This window comes from Pristiophorus japonicus, chromosome 3, assembly GCF_044704955.1.
Source record: "Pristiophorus japonicus isolate sPriJap1 chromosome 3, sPriJap1.hap1, whole genome shotgun sequence".
Taxonomy (NCBI): Eukaryota; Metazoa; Chordata; class Chondrichthyes; family Pristiophoridae; genus Pristiophorus; species Pristiophorus japonicus.
The window spans coordinates 275,160,873-275,183,311 of record NC_091979.1 but is presented as its reverse complement, the minus strand read 5'-3'; the positions used below and the strand labels follow the sequence as shown (position 1 = coordinate 275,183,311).

The 22,439-nt window shown below is 41.9% G+C and overlaps 1 protein-coding gene across 5 annotated transcripts in view; it reads left to right on the top strand.

The window, feature by feature from the left end:
- LOC139260297 (C-terminal-binding protein 2) overlaps positions 1-22,439 on the top strand; it is a 318,546-nt gene that overhangs the window by 126,084 nt on the left and 170,023 nt on the right. For 4 of the 5 annotated variants that reach the window (XM_070876739.1, XM_070876735.1, XM_070876736.1 and 1 more), the window contains exon 3: positions 4,082-4,159. The exons of the other annotated variant lie outside the window; for it this stretch is intronic. In XM_070876739.1, the coding sequence (XP_070732840.1) occupies positions 4,082-4,159 (78 nt within the window). The remainder of the gene's footprint in view (positions 1-4,081; positions 4,160-22,439) is intronic. 5 annotated transcript variants of the gene reach the window in all.

Here is a 22,439-nt window from a genome sequence, read left to right as displayed (position 1 = left end):
TAGAACTTGAGCACGTAATTTAAGCAGACATTCTAGTGCAGTATTAAGTGAGTGTTGCATTTCCAGAAATGATACCCTTTGGATGAGATATTGAACCAACATTTCATCTGCTTGTTCCTTTAGCTCAGGCTTATGTTAAAGATTCTGTGTCCTGGCCAACTGATCGTTCATCTAACAGCTGTTTCTGGGATTTTGCTGTGTTTGGCCACTACACTTCAAAGTAATTCATTGTACATGTGTTTTGAGAGATTTCTGAGCTGTGGTAAGGTGCTATATAAATGCAAGTATTTCTTCAAGTGTGTTGAATGCTTTTTGCATATTACTTGCTTTGAGAAAAATGCTTTATTACACCTTGTGATTATATTTGAAGCCTGATTAAGCTCTGTTCCCCACTGTGCTTATATTTGTTGAAAGTTAGAGTGAAAATCGTTATGAGAAAAGGACATCAGCCAACAGGGTCGGTATCAGGAACTAAAGCAATCATTTATCCCAATTAAATTTCACCTGTCCAGGAAGCAACTGAACTGACCTCAGATGCATTGACAAAGAGAGCTGTTTCACAGCAGAGACCCAATCCTTGATCTCGGCTAGAGACATACTAATTACAGAGGCCTTTGAGTTGCTAACACTTTGAAAATCAATTTCAAAAAGTTATAACTTCATTTAATTTTTATTCTTTTCCTGTGATTTTATTCTTTAAAAATATTCTTATTTGCACATTTGTTGTTGATGACATCACTGGGGAGGAGCAGTGAGCCAGATTTAGGAAGGCCATCAGTGTGATGGATCTGAATTAACTTGAATTGAGGTACAGTCATCAACCAGGGTATTTAAAGCAATTGCATAATTTTAACTTATGTACATTAATTTTTGTCCCTCCTACTAGTCACAGACTGTAATTCTCCCAACAAATTCACCCTATAATATATGAACTCATTGTTTCAAAAACAGTTTGAAAAGTTTTAACAAATATACTTAAAAAGAAAGACTTTAAAATTAGTCATAATTCTGCGCCACTGTTTCATTGTAAAATATATGGTGATGAGACTCCCTTTTTAAACTGATTACTGTCAATCAAGTATCTTGGGGGACCAAAGACAGGTAATCATTAGCCAGTATTTTATTATATTCTTGCCATCCTGGATAGGCAGTCAGGATGTTGCAATTTCCAGTCTCTAATGATGTTTGCTATATAATGGATGTCATGGTCATTTTAATATTTTTGTATAGTTATTTCAAAAATGTAATTGCTCCTTTGATGTGTCCTGGTGTCCTATCTCATTTGCTTGTATGTGGATAACTACGCTTTTAGTTTCTGTGATATCGGTGATGTGCAAGTTTCCTCCTGCATCCCAAGCTGCTTCACAGGAGTGTTTTCAAACAAAATTTGACACTGAACCACATAAGGAGATATTGCATAAGGGATCCAAAGCTTTGTCAAAGAGCTAGGTTTTAAGAACTTCTTAAAGGAGGATAGGGAGGGAATTCCAGCGCTTAGAGCCTAGGCAGCAGAAGGCACATCTGCTAATGGTGGAGTGGTTAAAATCGGGGATACGCTAGAGGCCAGAATTGGAGGAGCGCAGAGATCTCGGAGGGTTGTAAGGCTGAAAATGGTTACAGAGATTAGGGGGGGCGGGGCCATGGAGGGATTTGAAAACAAGAATGAGAATTTTGAAATTAAGGTGTTGCCAGACTGGGAGCCAATGCAGTGGTTTATCTGAGCCATACAGTCTCAGCAGGTCGTGGAATTGAATCCTAATCCTTCCTACAACTGTGCACATGTGGATATTGAGTGATAACAGGATTGGTTTTGGCTGTGATACCTACTGCAGTAAAATAGCCTGCTGGCACTCATATCCGAGACTTGCACTCGAAGAACAGTCGTTTGGAATGAGATAAGAGAGGGTGCCTGGTGTCTCTAAGACTGCCTCAGTAAGGTTTTATCAGGAGAATGGAGGACACAGGAGAAAATTGACAAAGAAAGGGAGGACCTTGCCTACATAACAGCAATGACTACATTTCAAAAGTAATTCAGTTGCTGGAAAGGTGCTTTGGGATGTTCTGAGGTCGTGAAAGGAGCTATATAATTACAGGTTTCTTTGTTATTTTTAACTGTTTTAAATTAAAACTCAGAGCTGTTCTTCTACCGTCAGTGAATTTCGCTGTTTTTGACTGGGGCGGGGAACAGGCTGGGAGCTCTTAAACTCATCATATTAATAGTGGTGCTCGGGTTCATTGATAATGTCCATAACACAGCCCACGCGCTCAACTGCCCCATTGCCATCCTGGACAATCAATTTGGGAGGAGTGGGTTAGGTAAGGAAAGAACAACAATGATATGCTGCAAAAAAATCTGTGAGCTGGCTCTGTGTTTGTCTACTTAATAACAGTGACTGCACTTCCAAAGTAATCTATTGACTGTAAAGTACTTTGGGAGGTCCTAAGGGCATTCATGTCTTCTTTTTCCATCTATTCTGTGAAAGTAGTTGCCAAAATTGATCGAAGCAAATTGTTCATTATGGTGAAGGGTTCAAACACTCGGATACATAAACTAAATATTAGGAGGTTAGAAGTAAGAAGGAAAGTTAGGCAGAGCCTTTTCCTGTGGAGTTGTATAACCGGGAAGGGCACTGAAGTTGACAGTATAAATGGGTTCAAGAGACAGACAGATGTGTTTCTGGAGAGAAGGGATTAAGGTGAGGAGTGTAAATGGGATTAATCTCTGAGAAAAGGACGGGCCTAATGGCCTTTTCCTGTTATGAAAAAAAAATTCTATTTCATGAGTAGAATGCTTTTCCATTAGGTCCAAGAGACACTTTGTTCTGACTGGAAACACAAGCATGTATAGATAGTGTCAATAAGCATGCTTCACATAGATCTGGATATAGAGTTATCTGGTTATTAGTAAAGGTCTTCCTCAGTACTGGGCTAATCAGGCACTGTACAACGTTGTACATTCTATTTGCACCAATTGTACATAGAATTTACAGCACAGAAACAGGCCATTTGGCCCAATCGCTCTGCACCAGTGTTTGTACTTCGCACAAACCTTCTTCCACTCTTTACTTCTCAACCTAGCAATATATCCTTCTATTCCTTTCTCACTCATGTACTTATCTATCTAGCCCTTAAATGCATCTATGCTATTTGCCTCAACCACTCCACGTAGTAGCAAGTTCCACATTCTCACCACTCTCTAAGTGAAGAAGTTTCCCTTGAATTTCTTATTAGATTTAGCCGTGACCATCTTGTATTTATATATTATCTTAGTTTTGTACTCACCCACAAGTGGAAGCATCTTCTCTGTGTCTACCCTATCAGGCCCTTTCATAATTTTAAAGACCTGTCGGGCCACCCTCAGCCTTCGCTTTTCCAGAGAAAAGAGTCCCTGCCTGTTCAGTCTTTACTGATAATTGTACACTCTTGGTTCTGGTATCAACCGTGTAAATCTTTTTTGCACTTTCTCCAGTGCTTCTATATCCTTTTTTGTAAAATGGAGACCAGAACTGTCCACAGTACTCTGTGTGGTCTAACCAAGATTCCATATAAGTTTAACATAACTTCACTGCTTTTCAATGCTATTCCACTGGAAATGAACCCCAATGCTTTGTTTGTATTTTTTATGGCTTTGCTAACCTGCTTTTAATAACTACTTTTAATAATTGTGATAGAAAACTCAAATGTTAAAAGATGATTTATTTTTAAAATTCTTTATTTGAATAAACATGCCTTTGTTACATGAATTATAATTGCCATAATGTGCTTTGACATTCTTGTTATGTGACATCCTTTCAATCCCAAACTGGGTGTCTGTCTGAATGTGCTATAGGGAAGATCAGTTAAGAGAAAGTGTTGGTGCTTTATAACAGTTAAAGCTGCAGCATGTGAGAATATAGCATGATTTCAAAACAAAATTCAAGTTTCCTTTATAACAGAGGTATGTGTGTGTGCATGTTTGTATATAACAAGCTAGAGAATCAACCATTTAAAACCAACTCCTTCCCCTTCCCTCACCCTCAATTACAATGAAAACGTATATTGTCAAACTGTAGGAGCCTTATGTTCTTGTTATTTTTTAAAGCGGGGGCTTGGTGGGGAAACCAGCAGCGGCCTACAGAGGAACGCAGCAATCTGGCAGGCAAAGCAGCAGCGAGGAGAGGTACGTACTCACATTTCAGACTGAGGAAGGTCAGAAGCAAGATTTTTAAAATCCCTTTTTATGAAATGAGAGCAGCTCAGGGTTGTGTATCACACATATACCGGACACCATGTAGGCTTTCAAAATAAAATATGAATTTAATAAAAGATCTACATTTAAAAACTGTTCCAAAATATGAAACTTGCATAAAAAACTGTTTTTCCCCCCATTCATAGTAAGTGGTAGAAATCTAGATCTTAGATTTTCTGCTTTTAAGCAAAATGGCATAAGAAACCACAGCTTTTAAATCTGAGATGCTGTCCCTTTAGAACAGATGTTAATGGTTATTATGAAGTTGTCAATATTTGTAGATTTCCACTGTTTAACTGGAGATGCTGCAGATCAGGAGAAGGATGTTAACTAATGAAGCTGACTTCAGGGAATTGGCAATGTACTTCTGGTTGAAATGTTATTCCATGGCAGTTATCACTGTGAAATAAAGATGTGTAATCTGCAGATCAGACTGTACACTCGTGTTTTAATTTAGATTGACCTGTGTTTTGGAGGAAAAGGGGATAGCAGGAAATGTTGCATTTATGATCAAAAAGTTCTGATCATTTTATAATTTGATTTATTATTAGTTTAATGAACTCTTGGAAATGAGACAGTGAGAGTCTAGTGACTGTAACATTGTGGGGAATGGAGTTTCAGTATATTTGTATTACTAACGAGTTTAGGATGCATAAATTGTTAAATATGCAGATTTTTGTGAACATATACTAATTCTGTATTTTGAAATATGTTTCATTTATTGTGATATTTTAAATATTTTTATATTTGAAAATGTCTGTTGAAATCTTAGTGAAGGTGCATGTACATTATTTGTGAGTCAAATGGATTGTGATATCACTCCCTGTACTCTAGCATTCAATATAAAAATGCTTGACTCTGGTATTCTAACTCACATTTGGACACAGACTTGGTTGCAGTAACTCTCCAATAACAAGCTTGCAATGCAGCTGAATCTTCAGATTATTGAACTTAGTGCCAACCAGCCATTCCTTACTTGCGGACAGTGGGGTACTCTCTACATTTAAGAATAGTGTCAATACTTTTAAGTGCATTGTATTAACAAATTGAAAAATACATTTACAAATATCACATTTATGGAGTTCTTAAGACCGACATGCAGAAGGGCTATGCAAATCAGCCATGATATATAAGAAATACATTTATTGCATAAACTATAGAGAAATGTAGTGTAGTATATTGCATAATTCATATATTGGCAGATTATAGCATATCATGATATATAAAAATGTATTAGACATCCTAATGTTTTGCAGCATATTTCTAATTGTGCAGTAACTTACTTCTTGTTTATTACAATGATACAATGACATTTATTGTTTGTAGAAATGTATTGGAAAAGCTACTTGCAAATGCACCAAAAAATATCTGTGAACACAAAATACTGGAGTCAGTGAGCAGGTCACTCAGCATCTGAAATGTTAACTTGTGTGTTCTCTCCATAGATGCTGCCTGACCTTCTGAGTATTTCCAGCATTTTCTGTTGCGTTTTTGTTTCAGATTTTGCAGTATCTGCATTTCTTTTCCTTTTTTTTTCCAGAAACAGATTTTGTTTGAAATAGAATTGTGATTTTTCTATCACAATTATTAAAAGTAGTTATTAAAAGCAGGTTAGCAAACTGATGAGCATATTGATGACATTGCCAGTACACTTTTCAGCATATTTTCAAATGTGCTCATTATTGGTATTGAATATATAGTCATGCCAACAATATTACAGTTTTAAAAAATTTAACTTGTTTCAAACTAACACCCTAAAGAAGTGCAATTACATAGCCCATAGGAGCGAGCAATGGAAATTCAGATTTGTAGTAAATCAGATTGTTGAAACCGAGCTCTAATCCGAACTTCAAAGTTGAATTTTGGATTATGTGAAGCCTGAAGTATTAAGCTTTAACCATCTGAAACAAAAGTCCCAACAGCTCAGCCGTACTACTGGGTAATGGCAAGATATTCTTGTGACAGTACTAAAGCTTTTTCTGCAACGGTATGCATGATAACCCAAATAGATTAGTGCATCGGATTTTTTTTATATATAAAATCTATTTTATTTTATCTGTTGTGTTTAAAGTTGAATTTGGACAATGGGTGGGTGATCAGGCATGGAAACAAAGAAGCTTGAACTATATCAAGTTTCACAGACATTATTTTATTTAAAAATCACATGGACTTCATCCTGAAGGCACTGATAAGAGGTCATAGTAATGAGCAAAAAGATCACAAAAGACACTTGAACATGTTGGGTGGAAAGGAAGCCACAAATCCATTTGAGTACTCTTATTCCATTTCCATGTCAAAATACTTGTATAATAGAACCTTACCGTATCAACCGCTTAAGAGGCTGGTTGAAGAGGATGACTGAGAGATGGTGTGCATTTATATTGCAATTTTAGTATCGTTGCTAAATGGCTTCTGCTTTATAGAAACACTAATGTTGCATATAATTCCAGAGTCAGGTCCCAAGGGCAGCAGTGTGAGCACTACTGAAGCAGGTAATCTTCCATTCCTTGGATTTAACACCACATGCGGTATAACTCCAGTCCCGTGACAAGCCTGATTTGACACTTAACCTGAGTTAATTTAAATTGAAAATTAGAGTGTGAATGCTCCTGGCCATGCACACACAAACATTTAACGATTTCCTGGGTCTGTGTCCACGTGCAGTGGATCACCCGGGTACAGCACATATTGCAAGATTAGGCACGTTGGAGTACATATTTGTAAATGTAACCAGTGGTTCCTCTACACTGTGCTCTCCAGCCGGCCCAATTTTCTGATATTTGCTGTGCCCATGCGATCCAACGCAATTGGATACAGCCTGTTTTAAATGTTAACCGCAGGGAGGGACTGTGTCGAACGCTCTCCCAGATGGGGGAATTCCAATCTGAACCAGAGGGCAGAGAGGAGATGCTGTCGAAAACAAGAATGGAAAATAAACGTATTGAGTTATAATATATGTAAGAGGGATAGGAAAGATAGGAAAGGAGGTGGAGTGGCAATACTGATACAAGAGAGAATCTTTGATCTCGATAAGGAAGGGATACAGAGTCAATATGATTGGAGCTCCCAAGATTTTAAAAAGTGCTTGTTACATTAATAGGGGTGTATTACAAACCTTCAAATTGTGGGAAGAAAATGGAAGAGGAAATCTGCAGACAGTTTAGAGAGATGAGTAGGAATAACAAAATTATTGTTCAAGGAGGTTTTAATTATTCACTTATGAATTGAGAAGGAGTAAACGCAGAAAAAGGAATGGGATTCCTCAAATGTGTAAAGGACTCCTTCCTCAAGCAGTATGTTATCTGGACTGCAAGGGCAGAGTTTATTGCTAGATCCGGTTATGAATAATGAAATAGGTCAGGTAGATGAGCTAAATGTGTGTGAGCATGTTGGGAGCAGTGACCATAATATTGATAAGGTTTAGGATTCAGCAAGAAAGGGGCCCATTTCAAGCCCTCTCCCACTCATAAGGGGCCAAAATTCAGGGTCCGGTTAAGGCCAGTTACCGCCATTTTGCGGCGGCCATGCGGCGGAATCGAGTGGTCGCCGCGTTGCAGTCCATGGCCTGCCACGATCAAAATTCACCTCTGTGATTTTTCAGGCAGTCCCCACGTCCACCCCGCTGCTGCCGATCGCCCCAAGCGCATCATCAAAGCGTGCACCGCCACTCTTCCGCACCTCCATCCCACTCCACGTGAAATTTACCTCAGAAAATCTTTGATCCGCTGCGCAGTGCCCCTGACAGCTTTTTCTGTCGATGCACCTTGTTTTGTGTGTGTGAGCCACGGCAGCGTGCGGTCCTTCAACGGGAAGGCGCACTGCCACTGCCGCCATGTTTTTTTTGCCGGCCGACTTCCCAATTGGCCGGACAATTATGGCCCCGGGTTCGGCCAGGCCGCCAACAGTCAGCCTGGCACCCCCACTTGGGTGTCAGGCCGCTGGCCCGGCCGAAACCCTCCCTGGTGGCCCAGTGGCTGAAACTAAAAAATCGCCGATTCGCTCCCCTTTAAATGCGGGGAGAGACGTGGTGATGCATACACGCACTGACATCACCACCGCTCCGCCGCTGTCGTCCGCCACTGAAGGACAGCGGCGGAGACTCGGTCGCGCCCCAACTTCCGCCCCTCACCAGCACTTACCGCCGCACTTCCGCCCCCTTTATGACCGACTTCCAGTCTGCTATAAAATAGAGACAAAGACCTAAATATCAATCAAGAGTCGACCTCTTCCGAGACGGCGGTATAAACACTTAAAAAATCGTAAGTGCGCCAGCTTTCTGGTGGGCCTGAATTTCGGCCCCAAGGTATTTTGCGTCATGTTCAGAACATACGAACATGTGTACCGGAAGCGGATATCTACCCCACATGTATCAAGAGTTTTGCTAAAAAATTCCTGTTATAGTATTTTTTCAGGTCTGGAATGCTTTAGTGAATGAAAACATCATGGGAATACCAACACCTGCAAGTCATGCACCAAACTGTCTTGAACATTTATCACAATTCTTTCATCACCGCTGTTCAAAATCCTAGAATTCCCTACCTAAGATCATCATGGGAATGTGTAAAAATTCTGACAAGGGCATCAGATAAATCCTTAATTCTTTCATATTAACAACTTGTCAAGGAACCGTCTGGGGTTTACCACCCAGTCAATGCCTGGGAGTTAATGATGCCTAAATGTGGCTCTCTGAACTGTTTAACATTAACCTTCTTGGATTATGTTAGCATTTACACTATGAAACTCCCATCAGGATCTGCACAAGGTACTGAGTGCAGGAATTAACCCTTTTGTGCCAGTTATAAAAGAAGTCAAATAACAAAATCATGAACTAACTTATTTATTAACCTTAAAATCTTAGCAGCAATAAAACACTGAGTTTGCAAATAATTAATAGATTAATTAACTAATGAAATAAAAGATGTTACAAGGGCAGTTCAGTTATGCCACAGTAATTCAGCATTAACTATTTGCTGATTATAAATTGCCTTGAATCAGTATCTGAGATTGATATAAATTCATGAGATTAATTTAGGAGTTGACTCCTTAGAAATCTGACAAGTTTATATTATGCCCACTCTATTGAATAGATTAAAGTCTAAATGCTTGTAGTTAGCCATGTTTTAAAAACTAGCATGGCCTTGTTCTTATGAGTCGACTGAATGAACTGGTTGCCAGGACATGAATGCTTTGGAGAGGGTACAGAAGACATTTACTAGAATGGTTCCAGGGCTGAGGGATTACAATTACGTGGATAGACTGTAGAAGCTGGGGTTGTTCTCCTTGGAGCAGAGAAGGCTAAGAGGCGATTAAGATAAAGGTGTTTAAAATCATTGTTAGGTAGAGTAAATAAAGAAAAACTGATTCCAGTGGCTGAATCGTCGATAACGATAGTCGGCACAGATTTAACGTGATTGGCACAGAGGCGACATGAGGAAAAATATTTTTATGCAACGAGTGGTTAGGATTTGGAATGCACTGCCTGATGGAGTGGTGGAAATAGATTCAATAGTAGCTTTCAAAAGGGAATTGGATAAATACTTGAAGAAGAAAAAATTGTAGTGATATGGGGATCAAGCGGGGGAGTGGGACTAACTGGATTATTCTTCGAAAGAACCAGCACAGTGTTGATGGGCCAAATGGCCTCCTTCTGTGCTGTACTATTTTATGTCAGCATGATCCACCACTGTCTATAGAGGTGTTATTCACTCCTCCTGGATCCTCTGCTCCTGGGCGAATTCATCTTCCATGCTGATAGCTGGCTTACATCTCAACCCCTTTGATCTCAAGGAAACTTGGATATCAAAGTAATACACTTATAACTGTCTATAACTGGCTAGTGTAGCCATACATTCTTAAATACTGCAATGTTTCTCTCTGTCAGAGATGGCCTTTCTATAGGCTAGTGCCCAAAATATTCCTACAACTCTGCTAGAAGAACTATTAAGAGAACTTAACTAAGAACTAAGGATTGAATACTGAAGACTTCAGTGTCCAAAACACCATCTTATATCTCCTTTAATTTCCAATTAATGGTCCTCAATTCTATTGACCAATCTGGATGACAGATGTGTTAGAGGAGTGCTGCCCTTCAGATGCCAATCACCTCACATAGCTCTGTTAGTACCCCTGATAATCTCCAAATCAGTGAACACTGACATCTAGATACTGCAGGTCACTTGTTTACTCCCTGGCTTCTTTGGGTCTGTGGACTCAATGGCTTATCTTCTGTCCCAGGTAAGGAATGTTTTGATTGGATAAGCTTCCATGATTTAATTAGCATTAGCCCATTCCTTTCCCAGCACTCAGTCTGACTACTGACTCCATTTTGAGGACAGTTTAACACAATTCTTGGGGAATTTCTCTTGTAATTGCCATCATCACAAGGCTTTTAGCGATCCAAAAAGAATGCCCACCGCCACCTGATCAGGGCAACTAGTGATGGGCAATACATATGGCTTTGCCAGTGTCTCCCATATCCAGAGGACAAATAAAGGGCAAAGAGAAATGTATTATCTTCTACAGCATTGCAACATTACAACACTATTACACTATTTGTTAGCTCCAACTTATGTACTTTAGCAGGAGATTCATGGGGTCATTCATGAGGCATATTTAAAAATATATATTTAAAATATACTTTGTGTGTGGATTAATTGCCTATTTGAAATCCAGAGGGAGACAACAGTTTAATGCAGATTGACAACTGAGACCAAGGCAGCTCTGTCAGTTGATTGAGTATTTACAAGGTTTGTGAAATCAACAGGGCTTGATGGGTCCAATGGCTTTATCTTATTTCATATTTTCTTATGTTCTCATGCGTCGTATCATGCAAAGCACCTCGGCAAAAACATGCCAATTTATATATTGTAGGTCACTATATATCGTAAGATGTAGGATTCTGTATATTGTAAGATATATACTGCAGAAACGTTGCACATTATATTATAGAGAGTTATATACATATATATATATTACATATCATTGGATATTGTAGGACACTGTAGAATATATAATGTAGAATACTATGGGCTGGATTTTCGCCAGGTTTGCGACCGGGTTTTCGCCTGGGCGAATCGCAGAAAATACTTTTTTTGGCGCTAAATGAGTCGCACAGCATTTTCTGCCCGGGCATAACTTTCGGCAGTGGTTTTGTGGTGGAGCTAAAACTTTGCACCCGCCCGATGTCTTCACCGTTTGGATGACGTCAATTAATGTGCAACGCTGTGCTAACACCCCAGGCAAAACTTTCAGCGATGTCGCCCGATTTACCATCCACCTGGGAACCCGCCAGCAAAGATCAGTCGAACCCAGGACGCACCCGCCGCTAACGCTGCCATTTTAAAAACGGAGCAGAAGTTCAGTGCATAAAAGGATTGGGAGAAGGCGGCTGCGTTTTACACAGTGAAGTTTTATGTGAGTTTATAGTTTGTTTTGAAGGATATTTAAGGACATAAAAAAAAAATGGGGGCTATACTATGTCAGCCATTATTCCTGGCTGCTATATCTATACGGTGTCGAGCTGCAAGAAGGCTTATTGATGAGCATTTTAAACGTAATCGAAGAGGTCGCAGACGTATGGGGAGGAGGCTTTACCCCCAACTAGTTTACAGGGAACAGTACTCATACCTGCAGCTCTCTGAGGCACAGTGCATTAGAAGGCTGCGCTTTCGAAAAGAGGTGGTCACAGGGATATGCCAGCTCATAAAGGCAGATCGACAGCCTACCAGCTGCAACAGGACTGCACTGCCCGTCGAGGTGAAGGTGACTGTGGCTCTTGCCTTCTATGCCTTTGGTTCCTTTCAGGCATCAGAGGGGACATATGCTCCATTTCACAGCACGCTACACATTGCAGCATTCGGCAGGTGACTACTGCACTGTATGGACGCAGGCTGGACTTCATAAACTTCCCAATGAGCAAGGAGGCCCAGAATGAGAGGGATGTAGGTTTTGGACGATTTGCTGGCTTCCCCATGGTTCAGGGTGCCATTGACTGTACGCACATCGCCCTGTGAGCACCTTTACTCAATCCAGAGGTTTACCGAAACCGAAAGGGATTACACTCCGTACAGATTGTCAGCGACCATACTCGCGCTTCATGGCAGTCAATGCCCAATATCCAGGGAGCATCCATGATGTTTTCATCTTTCATGAGAGCACTGTCTCAGCCTTGTTCAAGCGTCAACCACAAGACCAGAGGCTGGATGCTGGGGAACAAAGGTTACGGCCTCGCCACCTAGTTCACGACACCCCCCCCCGCCCCACTCTCCAGAACCCTCAGACAGAAGCCGAACATTGCAGTATTGAGAGCCATCGTCGAACAGACAAATGGAGTGCTCAAACAGCTCTTCCGATGCCTGGATCACTCTGGAGGCTGCCTGCAACACTCCCCTCCGCAGGTCTCTGAGTTCATTGTGGTGTGCTGCATGATACACAACTTAGCCATCATGAGGGGACAGGATTTTCCAATGGGGCAGAACCACCTCAGGAGAGAAAGCAGGAGGAGGAAGAGGAGCCTGGCGAGGAACCCATGCAATCACCACGAGGCCTCGTGAAACTTTCACCACTGCAAAAGCCTTATGTCAGAAGCTAATAATTTAATGCTTTGCTTGAAGAGTGAACGGCACATTTGACCGCTGCCTGGCCACTCAATCCCACCATGTTGACTATTCCCATTCATATTCTGCAAATGAAACACTACACAGGAATGGTTAAGGTGAACAAAAGTATTTAATAAACATTGGCCCAGAAATTCCGATCGAGGTCTTCCCATGGGCAAACTACTGAAAAAAGGAAACAAAATGCGTACTTACCTGAAGGTGCTGCGCCCGCTTGAACTTCCGATCCTGAGGCCTTCACTCACTGCGCATCGGAGCGCGTACACGTTGGGACGTCCGTATGCTGGAGCTGGAGTCACATGATTCTGGACAGCCAATCAAGGTACAGTATTTTCTCATTCATAATAATAGGAACTCCGTAAGTTGGAGTTCCCATTATTATGAATGAGAAACCCCCCCAAACACAAAAACTAATTAAAAAAAATAGAAAAATACACTACATATTTAAGATTCATTTAAATTAAAGTTCTTATAAAAAATATATATTTTCCCAACTTTTTAAAAGTTTTTTAAATTATGCCTTAAAATAAACTTACCGCGGTGGGGAGGGTTTTTAACAATAAAGTATGGTTTCATATGTGTTCATTTAATTTTAATGTTTATGTATGTTTTTAAACACTTGCGCCTGTAAAAGTAGACTATACGCCTGCTTTTTCAGGCGCAAGATTTTTGAGGACATTTGCTGGGCACGATATGCGTAAATATCGCAAATCTTGCCCTGCAAGTGGCCTCACTCCCGATGTGCGTGAGATCTGTCAAGCCAGAAACTTCACAGATCATGTGCATTGCGCACTGAAACCCGGCTTTTCCGATGCCTTCCCGGGTCCACAGAAACTTCGTACGGACCCAGGACATCGGAATGTCAGGCTCATTGAAAATCATTTTTAACAAGTTTACAAACGTAAATAAAATGTATTAAACATTGAACTTGAACAGAATTTTTAAACATTTAAAACTTTCTTAAAATCAAAACGACAACAAAACATCCACCCCTGCACCGAACGTCTTTTACCACCGGCTCTTTCCACCCGCCCCCTCCCCTCCCTCCCTCATCCTAACCCCCTCCCTCGCATAAGAACCCTGCCCAAGGTGGTGCCTAGAGTTCGTGCAGCAAGGCGGCCAGAGTCCTGCTGTATTGGGGGGAGAGACAGTGGAGCGCCATGTGTGGATCCACTGGAGAAGCTCGGGGTGTGGAAGGCCCGGCTTCTGACTGGCGAGCCTCTTGCTCGGCCTCACCACTCAAAGGTGATGTGGGTCTGGGTGTGACACTGGGGACTGCAGTGTCACTGATGGAGGCCATCAATAGCGTGTGGGCATTGATAGCCTCGCAGGTTTCACAGCTCGCATGGACAATCTGTGACCCGACCTCCGTGATGGTCGCAGATAGTGTCGCGATGTTTGCGGGAATCCTATCCAATACCTCGAGGAGCTATCGGGTGAACGGGACGCTCTCCCTGGACAGTCCCACCATGTCCAGTTGTGCGTCCACCTGTCTGGCAACAGACTGGCTTTGCCGATTCACCTTCCGGAGAGACGGCATACGGGATTCTACCCCAGGAGTGCATTGCTGCACGCCACTAGTACTCAGGGCCTCGGATGGTTCAAAGCCCGGGAATGTTTTATCCTACGAGGTGTTAACCGGTGGTATAAGAAGTGTCGAGTGCATTGGCCCCCCTACCCCGCCCGGAGTAGGCTGCTCCGTCCGCTGCTCTCCTTCAAGTTCCTCCTCCCCCACATGACGGCCTGAGGTGGAGGTTTGCAGTGAAGGATTTGGTGCATGTGACACTTCATCTGGAAATAGAAAACAACAGATGAGTGGTTAGCAGCAAGGGAGGGGGCAGGGTGACATGAGTAAGGTCACATAGCACAGGCTTAGTAGAAGGACCGCCGCTACTCCATTATATGTAGTCTAGAGACACAGTATTACATTGCCCCAACACTAGTCCACAGACACTATATCACATTGCTCCAACCCTACTCCACAGGCATTACATCACATTGCCCCAACCCTAGTCCACAGACATTACATCACATTGCCCTAACCCTAGTCCACAGACATTACATCACATTGGCCCAACACTAGTCCACAGACACTACATCACATTGCCCTAACCCTAGTCTGCAGATACTGCATCACATTGCCCCAACCCAGCCCGAGGAGTGTGCAGGACTTATCCTCACTATCCAATGGGGTGTCAGCACCCCCGTGGGCAGTTTCCCTCCCTGAGGCACCGATCAGACTGGCCACTCGCTCCTCGAGGTCTGTTAAAGGCATGGTTCAGTATGGACTGCCGTCTGTCGGTCGCTGCTCCCGGCGATAATGCGATAACTTTCCCTGCAAAGGTGGCAATGGGAATGGTTACCAGAGGGTCCATTTGCTCATGTGGCACTCACAGATAGCCACCAAAGCACTTACACCATACTGTGTGCATTTAATACAGTGCTTTGTTTAATGGCCATGGAAGTTCCACATGGTTTATGAGGAAGACATCGAAGTGCAGAAACATCTTTTAAGATCTCACAAAGCAATCTTAATAACGTGTAAAGATCATTCATGGCAAAAGGTGCAGCACTAAGCCTGAATATACCAACAGCATGAGAACAAATAGTGTGTCAGATTTATAATTTAAGTAATGAAGGAGTGCATCAATAAAAATATTACTTTAACGACTGTGCAGTGACCATTAAACTTCTTGCGACACTGTATGTGGGTCCTTCAGATAGTTTCAACAGAGGAGACCATCTCATCTATGCTTCTCCAAATTTTTTGAAAAACTGCTGGGAGGGGTCTACTTGCACCTCTCCTGTTCAATTCAGCCCATCTTCTTTCAACACCACTGACAAAGGCCTCGTTTGCCTCCAGGCTGAATCTTCTGGCTCTCTGCCTACTTCCATCGTGAATTAAATTGTAACATGGCTGATTCAGCCCTGGGTGTATGGCACATGCGCGGGCGCTCCCTGCCTGCACTTGCGTTTGCAATTAACAGCTGACCAGAAGTGTGGGAAGAAGAAAAAAAAAATCCCCCCCCCCCCCCCCAAAATGTTGCGCATGCGCAGAAGGTCTGATTTTTTGGGGGGATCGCAACTTTTGGCTCCGATGCACAAACTCTGATGTGTAATACCGGAGTTATCACTATCACTAACGATCTTCATCGTTTGCCGAAAGTTGCGAGCTCTGGTGGTAACGGTAATCCAACGGTAAAAACATTTTAACACACCAATTATCGCCCAAAAGCGGGCGAAATTGCCAAAACCCGAAAATCCAGCCCTCTGTCTTGTAGGATATTGGCCTAGATTTTCCAGGGGTCTATGACCGCGAACGTACGCAGTCGTAAGTGCCCCTGCAAGTTCCAGGTTTCCGCATGCGATGTGCATGCGTGAAAACCCAGACCTTGCGATCTGTTAAGTTTCACCTTGACAGATCGTATGAATGGGCAGGAAATGGAAATTAGCTGGCGGAGTATTGCCCAACGAATGCCCATGAAACTCTTATGCTTGGTAAAAGCAGGCATAAGGCCTTCTTTTACTAGCATAAGGATTTAAATAAATATTAACATAACATTTTAAAAATGATAACATTCAAAAACCTTTCAAATTAGTTTAGATTATTTTTAGCCCCTTTAATAATGTTTACATTTATTTTTCAATCAATTAAATTTTTGTTTTAAATTTTTAATTACATTGTATTTTAATTAATTATGAAAGTGTGATGAATTATTTTTATTTAAGTGGGGTGAAAGTGTGTTTTTAGCACGGGAAGGACGTTCTTGCTATTGAGGGAGTGCAGCGAAGGTTCACCAGACTGATTCCCGGGATGGCAGGACTGACATGAGGAGAGACTGGATCGACTGGGCCTGTATTCACTGGAGTTTAGAAGAATGAGAGGGGATCTCATAGAAACATATAAAATTCTGACGGGACTGGGCAGGTGTGATGGAGGAAGAATGTTGCCGATGTTGGGGAAGTCCAGAACCATGGGACACAGTCTAAGGATAAGGGCTAAGCCATTTAGGACCAAGATGAGGAGAAACTTCCTCACTCGGAGAATTGTTAACCTGTGGAATTCTCTACCGCAGAGAGTTGTTGATGCCAGTTCGTTGGATATATTCAAGAGGGAGTTAGATATGGCCCTTACGGCTAAAGGGATCGAGGGGTATGGAGAGAAAGCGGGAAAGGGGTACTGAGATGAATGATCAGCCATGATCTTATTGAATGGTGGTGCAGGCTTGAAGGGCCGAATGGCCTACTCCTGCATCTATTTTCTATGTTTCTATGCTTATGGGGATTCCGTATGTAAATGGAATCCCCATAAACATAATGGGAATTCCCCATCATCATTGGTTGGCCTGGCCCATGTGATCCCAGGGACGCTTGCGAACCGCGTGCGCCCCTGGGATCGGTGGGCCTGTACACAGGTATATGCCTGCAGGCCCAGGACTGCAAGAGTCTGAAGGTATGGAGGCACCAGGTACATGCGTACTTTTCTTGAGGTTTGGAGGCATTCGCCCGTGGGAAGCCTCCAACCGCAATTTCCAGCTCACTATATTTTGTCGAATATTATAGGATTCTGCATATTGTAAAACCCTTGTTTATTAATTTTTTTGGTATAACTAAAATTATCTGCTTAAGACGGGTGGCTGCTTAACCAAGGTTCTATTACTTGGTGTTTAATCATTATTAAGACTGAATTTGAAAAGCAGCTGTTAAAAGCAGAGGCTGCCTGTGCATATTAACACAGTTTTGTAAGTAATTATGTGATGGGAAAGATTTTCTGTGCTGCAACACGCTAATGAAATTCAATGCCCAGTGGAATAATACGTCATTCTCAGAAACTGAAACCACCCTGAAACACTCTGGGACCACTATGTGATAAACCTGAGTTAAGGCAGCAGTTTAAGGAGCTTATGAGACTTTTGTCAGTTGTGGCTCAGTTAGTAGCACTCTCGCCTCTGAGTCAGAAGGTTGTGGGTTCAAGTCCCACTCGAAAGACTGGAGCATAAAAATCTAGGTTAGCACTTCAGTGCAGTGCTGAGGGAGTGCTGCACTATCGGAGGTGCCGTCTTTTGGATGAGATGTTAACCAAGGCCCTGTTTGCTCTCCCAGGTGGACATAAAAGATCCCATGGCACTATTTCAAAGACGAGCAGGGGAGTTATATCACTGTGTTCAATTAACATTACTAAAAGAAATGATTATCATTATCACATTGTTGTTTGTGGGAGCTTGCTGTGCACAAATTGGCTGCTGTGTTTCCTACATTACAACAGTGACTACACTTCAAAAGAACTTCATTGGCTGCAAAGCAATTTGGGAAGACCTGAGGTCATGAAAGGCACTACATACATACATGCCGGTAAAATCCTTTTTTTTGGATTGTCAATCAAATTCAAGATGAACTAATTTCATCTAATGCCACTTAAAACTAGTCTGATCAGAGCAGGATTCACTCATCTATGTACATGTTTTTCCAGTGCACTTCAAATGAATTCAGTACTTGCTTTCCAGATTTCCTTCAACATGTAAATGTTCAGTCCTTTGTGAGCTTCTCTTTAAACATCCTGATGCTTTCTTGCATTTGTATGAAATGTTGAATGATAAATGCAGCACAGTCCCAAGTTTTATTCTGTGCAAACATAGTCTTCCTAACAAAATCACCCTTTAAACCATTTTGATTTCATATTTTAATGAATATATTCCTGAAATAAATCAAAATTATAGACTCATGTAGCTTTAAGAGCAAGTTTTGTTTTGTTAGAAACTGTTGTCTATAAGCACTGGGATCTATAATTATTTGTTAGCTCAAAGCCAGGTAAATGGAGCTGAGGTACAGTTCAGCCATGGTTTGATTGAAGGCGGAACAGGCTCGAGAGGCTGAATGGCTTACTCCTGTTCGTCGGTACCGACAAGCAGTACAGACTATTTCTATTTGTGCACTAATATCTATTTCACACTGATTTGCAGGAAATGTGGGTTGTACTACCTGCTTTCGAGGTACCAACTGTGTTTGCACTTTAACAAGTTATTCTCTCTCCCCCCCCTCCCAAACTTCTCTTCAAGGGGTAAGTTCCACAGGAACCACCAGCCCACAGATACTTCACTCATTCATGTGTGAACCTTACCTACAGTTTCAAAGTATTCTAGTTTGCTTTTCTGTTCAATGAGAGCCCCAGCGACAATAGTATGTGATGTAATTTCCAGCTCTGCCAAGTTCTGTAGAAGTCAGTCTGGCAAAGAAACTGAAACATGTCTGATACAACTTGCCTACTTCAAAGGCCTCTTGAACACCACCAGTCCTAAAGCTATCATCATGATGCATTTGCTGCTACAGTATCACCAGCTTTTGTGCAGTGGTGCAATTGAGGATCATCCTGTTAAGCTACCTGTTACCATGGTTATAGAGAGGGGGGAAGAGGTAGCAGGGTAGTACACACATGCACTGAGTGCCACTTACCAACCTCCAGCTCCCGGACCGCTGGTGAATTTTCTACTGATTGAGAAGTTAATTGGACAGCGAGGTAGAAAGTTACCCAAGGTTTGAAAAATATAGCAACGCAGTAGCATAATTTCGACACCAGCACACAGAAAACTCAACAAGGTGCAAGGATACGGTACAACAGTGCGATGAACCAGATTTTTTTTACAGAATAAAACATTGCAGAAATTTTTTTATGGGCCTAGCACACTGAGGAAAGTGGGATGTTTGGTTTTGAAGATTATGTTTTATGCACTGTTGTTCAAGCCTCATTCCAGGATTTGAGAACATAATCTAGGATGTCACTTCAGTGAAGTATGAGAGGGGTGCTAATTGTTGGAGATGCTGTCTTTCTGCTGTTCAGGTGAAGGTAAAAGATCACACTATTGAAAGAACAAGAAGTTCTTTCAATGTCTTCAAACAACACCACCAAAACAATAGACTGGTTATTTATCTCATTGCTGTTTGCGGGATCTTTCTGTGCATTAGTTGGCTGCTGCACTTGCCCACATCATGATTGTGAGCGCTATTCCAAAGTAATTCATTGGCTCGGAAGCATTTGAGATATTCTGAGGACGTGTAAGCCACTATATAGATGCAAGTTCTTCCTTCCTTTTTATTGATGTCTGGTTACTTGAAGAATAATGCGCCATTGATGGCAAGTATGTGGTATTCCTGCCATCGATGGTACACTACAGAATGAATGACCTGATCTCCATGTCCCTGGGCTCCAGCTTTTCGTGAATGTGAAGAACAGAAATCCTTGGTGGGAATCAAATATTCCCATTGGCCCTCCCAATTAACCCTACAATCCATAGTAGCATGCTCCAAAAATAAAAAGGGGAGATTTTAGCTCAGAGGTTGTACTCAACTGGAGCCCGAACAAAAATATAAAAATGCTTAACCGGACAGAAATGTACTGCCTGTTGGATCTGCACTAACCTCACCCAGCTAAATAAACACAAACCTATTGATTGAGCACAACTAATGCTGAGCAAGCACTTTGAAGGTTAACAAGCTCAAGGGTCCAAGTCCAGTTCTAACCAGATAGTTAGCAATCCAAAGTAGTTCTTTCTTCGCTGATGAGCAATTAGATATTCTGTTTTATGCCATCATATCTGGAGTATTCAATATTTTCTGAATGATTTTGCTATGGATATCCTTTTGAAGTTATGGGCTTGGATTCTCTTCTTGGTGGCCAGTGAATTTCTTTTTGAGTTTTACCTGATTGTAACAGAGACTGCAGAATCCAGGCTTTTTTGATGAGGTTGGGGAGAAATGTCATTCAGCACTTTCAACAGGAGAACTTAACTGAACATGGACTAGAAGGGAGTACCCTGCAAAGCTCAGTGAGTAAATGCATCAGCCGATGTGGAACTGAATCATATAGACCAAGATGGGACTTCTAGTCTGTGTTGACTTTGATGATCTTAGCTGGGGGTTTATTGAGAGCACCATAATTACTCTTAATGTCCCAGGCTGAGGCAGGAGGAGGTTGAAATGGGCCAGGTTCCCTGCCTCTGATTGGTGTCCACTGACTCCTGCAGTAAGATCAGGTTCAGCTATGGCGTCCCTTTATGGTGACATCACCTGCTAACATTTGTTGTCCAAGCTGTTTGATGAAAAATGCCCACTTGGGTGAAGTATGAGGGAGGTGCTGGCAGTCCTTGAATCTCTATCCCAACATGCGCTACTACCTTCAAGAGAAAAAGGAAGAATATTGCACAAAAAAAATATAATCAGTAGATTAAATCCTTAAGGATTAATTGGGAGCTCAAAGTCTGATAATACATGGCTGAGTATTGCTCTTACATTATTTTTTTCTCAGTTAGTAGTTTCAGATAACAATATTTTTTAAATTCATTCTTGTGATATAGGTGTTGCTGGCAAGGCTGGCATTTATTGCCCATCTCTAGTTGCCCTAAGAAGGTGATGGTGGGCCCACTTCTTTTTGAATACAGTACAACCGAGTAGCTTGTTTCGGCCATTTTGTGGGGCCGTTAAGAATCAATCATGTTGGTGTAGGGCTGGAGTCGCATACAGGCCAAACCTGGTAGGAACGGTATGTTTCCTTCCCTAAAATACATTGTTGAACCAGTTGGCTTTTTATGACAATCCAACAGCTTTGTGGTCACTAGTACTGATACTAGTTTCTTTATTTTCAGATTTAAACCGAATTCAAATTCCCAAATTGCCACGGTAGAATTTGATCTCCCTGGATTATTAGTCCAGGCCTCTGGATTGCTAGTCCGGTAACATAACCATACACTAGTGTACCCCTATAATTGAATTTTCACCTCTACTTGCCTGCCTGTATCTAATTCACATAACAGTAATTCTACAAATTAGAGTAAGTGAGCTGGGGGGGGGGGGGTCCACAAATGTAATCAATTTTGAGCCATTGCATGGGATAACTTTAAACAGAGTAAGTAGCGTAAACCAAAAAATCATTAGTGAGAATTTAACAGATGGGAGGCATTAATATTTGAGTACACTTTGCAATTGCTTTAACACCATGATATTCAAAAGTTTCTAATTGTAATTTAGAATGGAGCTGAGAAATACATGAACAAAGGAGATTCTGTGTGGAAAACAGTAGCGACCCCAGCTCACCTAAGCTAATTAATCAAACTGGATACAAGCATGACAAGAAGACAACTTAAGTGAGGTTCTAGAATTGATGGGCTCAAAATTGGCCCCTGCCGATTTTTGCCGCACTCACCCGAGGTGCGCTGCTTTTGTCTGCCTCCAAGCCCGCCGAAAATCTTCCTCCCGATTTTGGCCGTTATCCGGCCTCTCCTCGGAGCCAGTGTCTCGGCGCTGAAAAGAGTGCCGGGACATTTGCACATGCGCGTTCGAGTGTGCGCGCATGCACAGTAGCTCCTCTCCCCCAGCGCGTCCTGCAGCCTGTGTGAGGGACTCGATGCTCGCAGTTGCCGCCCCTATCCCTGGCCGAGTGGTCTCGGGTCGTCCTGCCCCTATCCCTGGCTGAGTGGTCAGATGAATGTGGGACTTCTATTTTTTATTTGTTATTGATTGCTTATTACTTTTTGTGCTTTGTTTAGTGTTTTGTAAGTCTTGGTGCTTTAGGTGCAGGTCCTCTCCACTTCCTTCTATTTTTTATT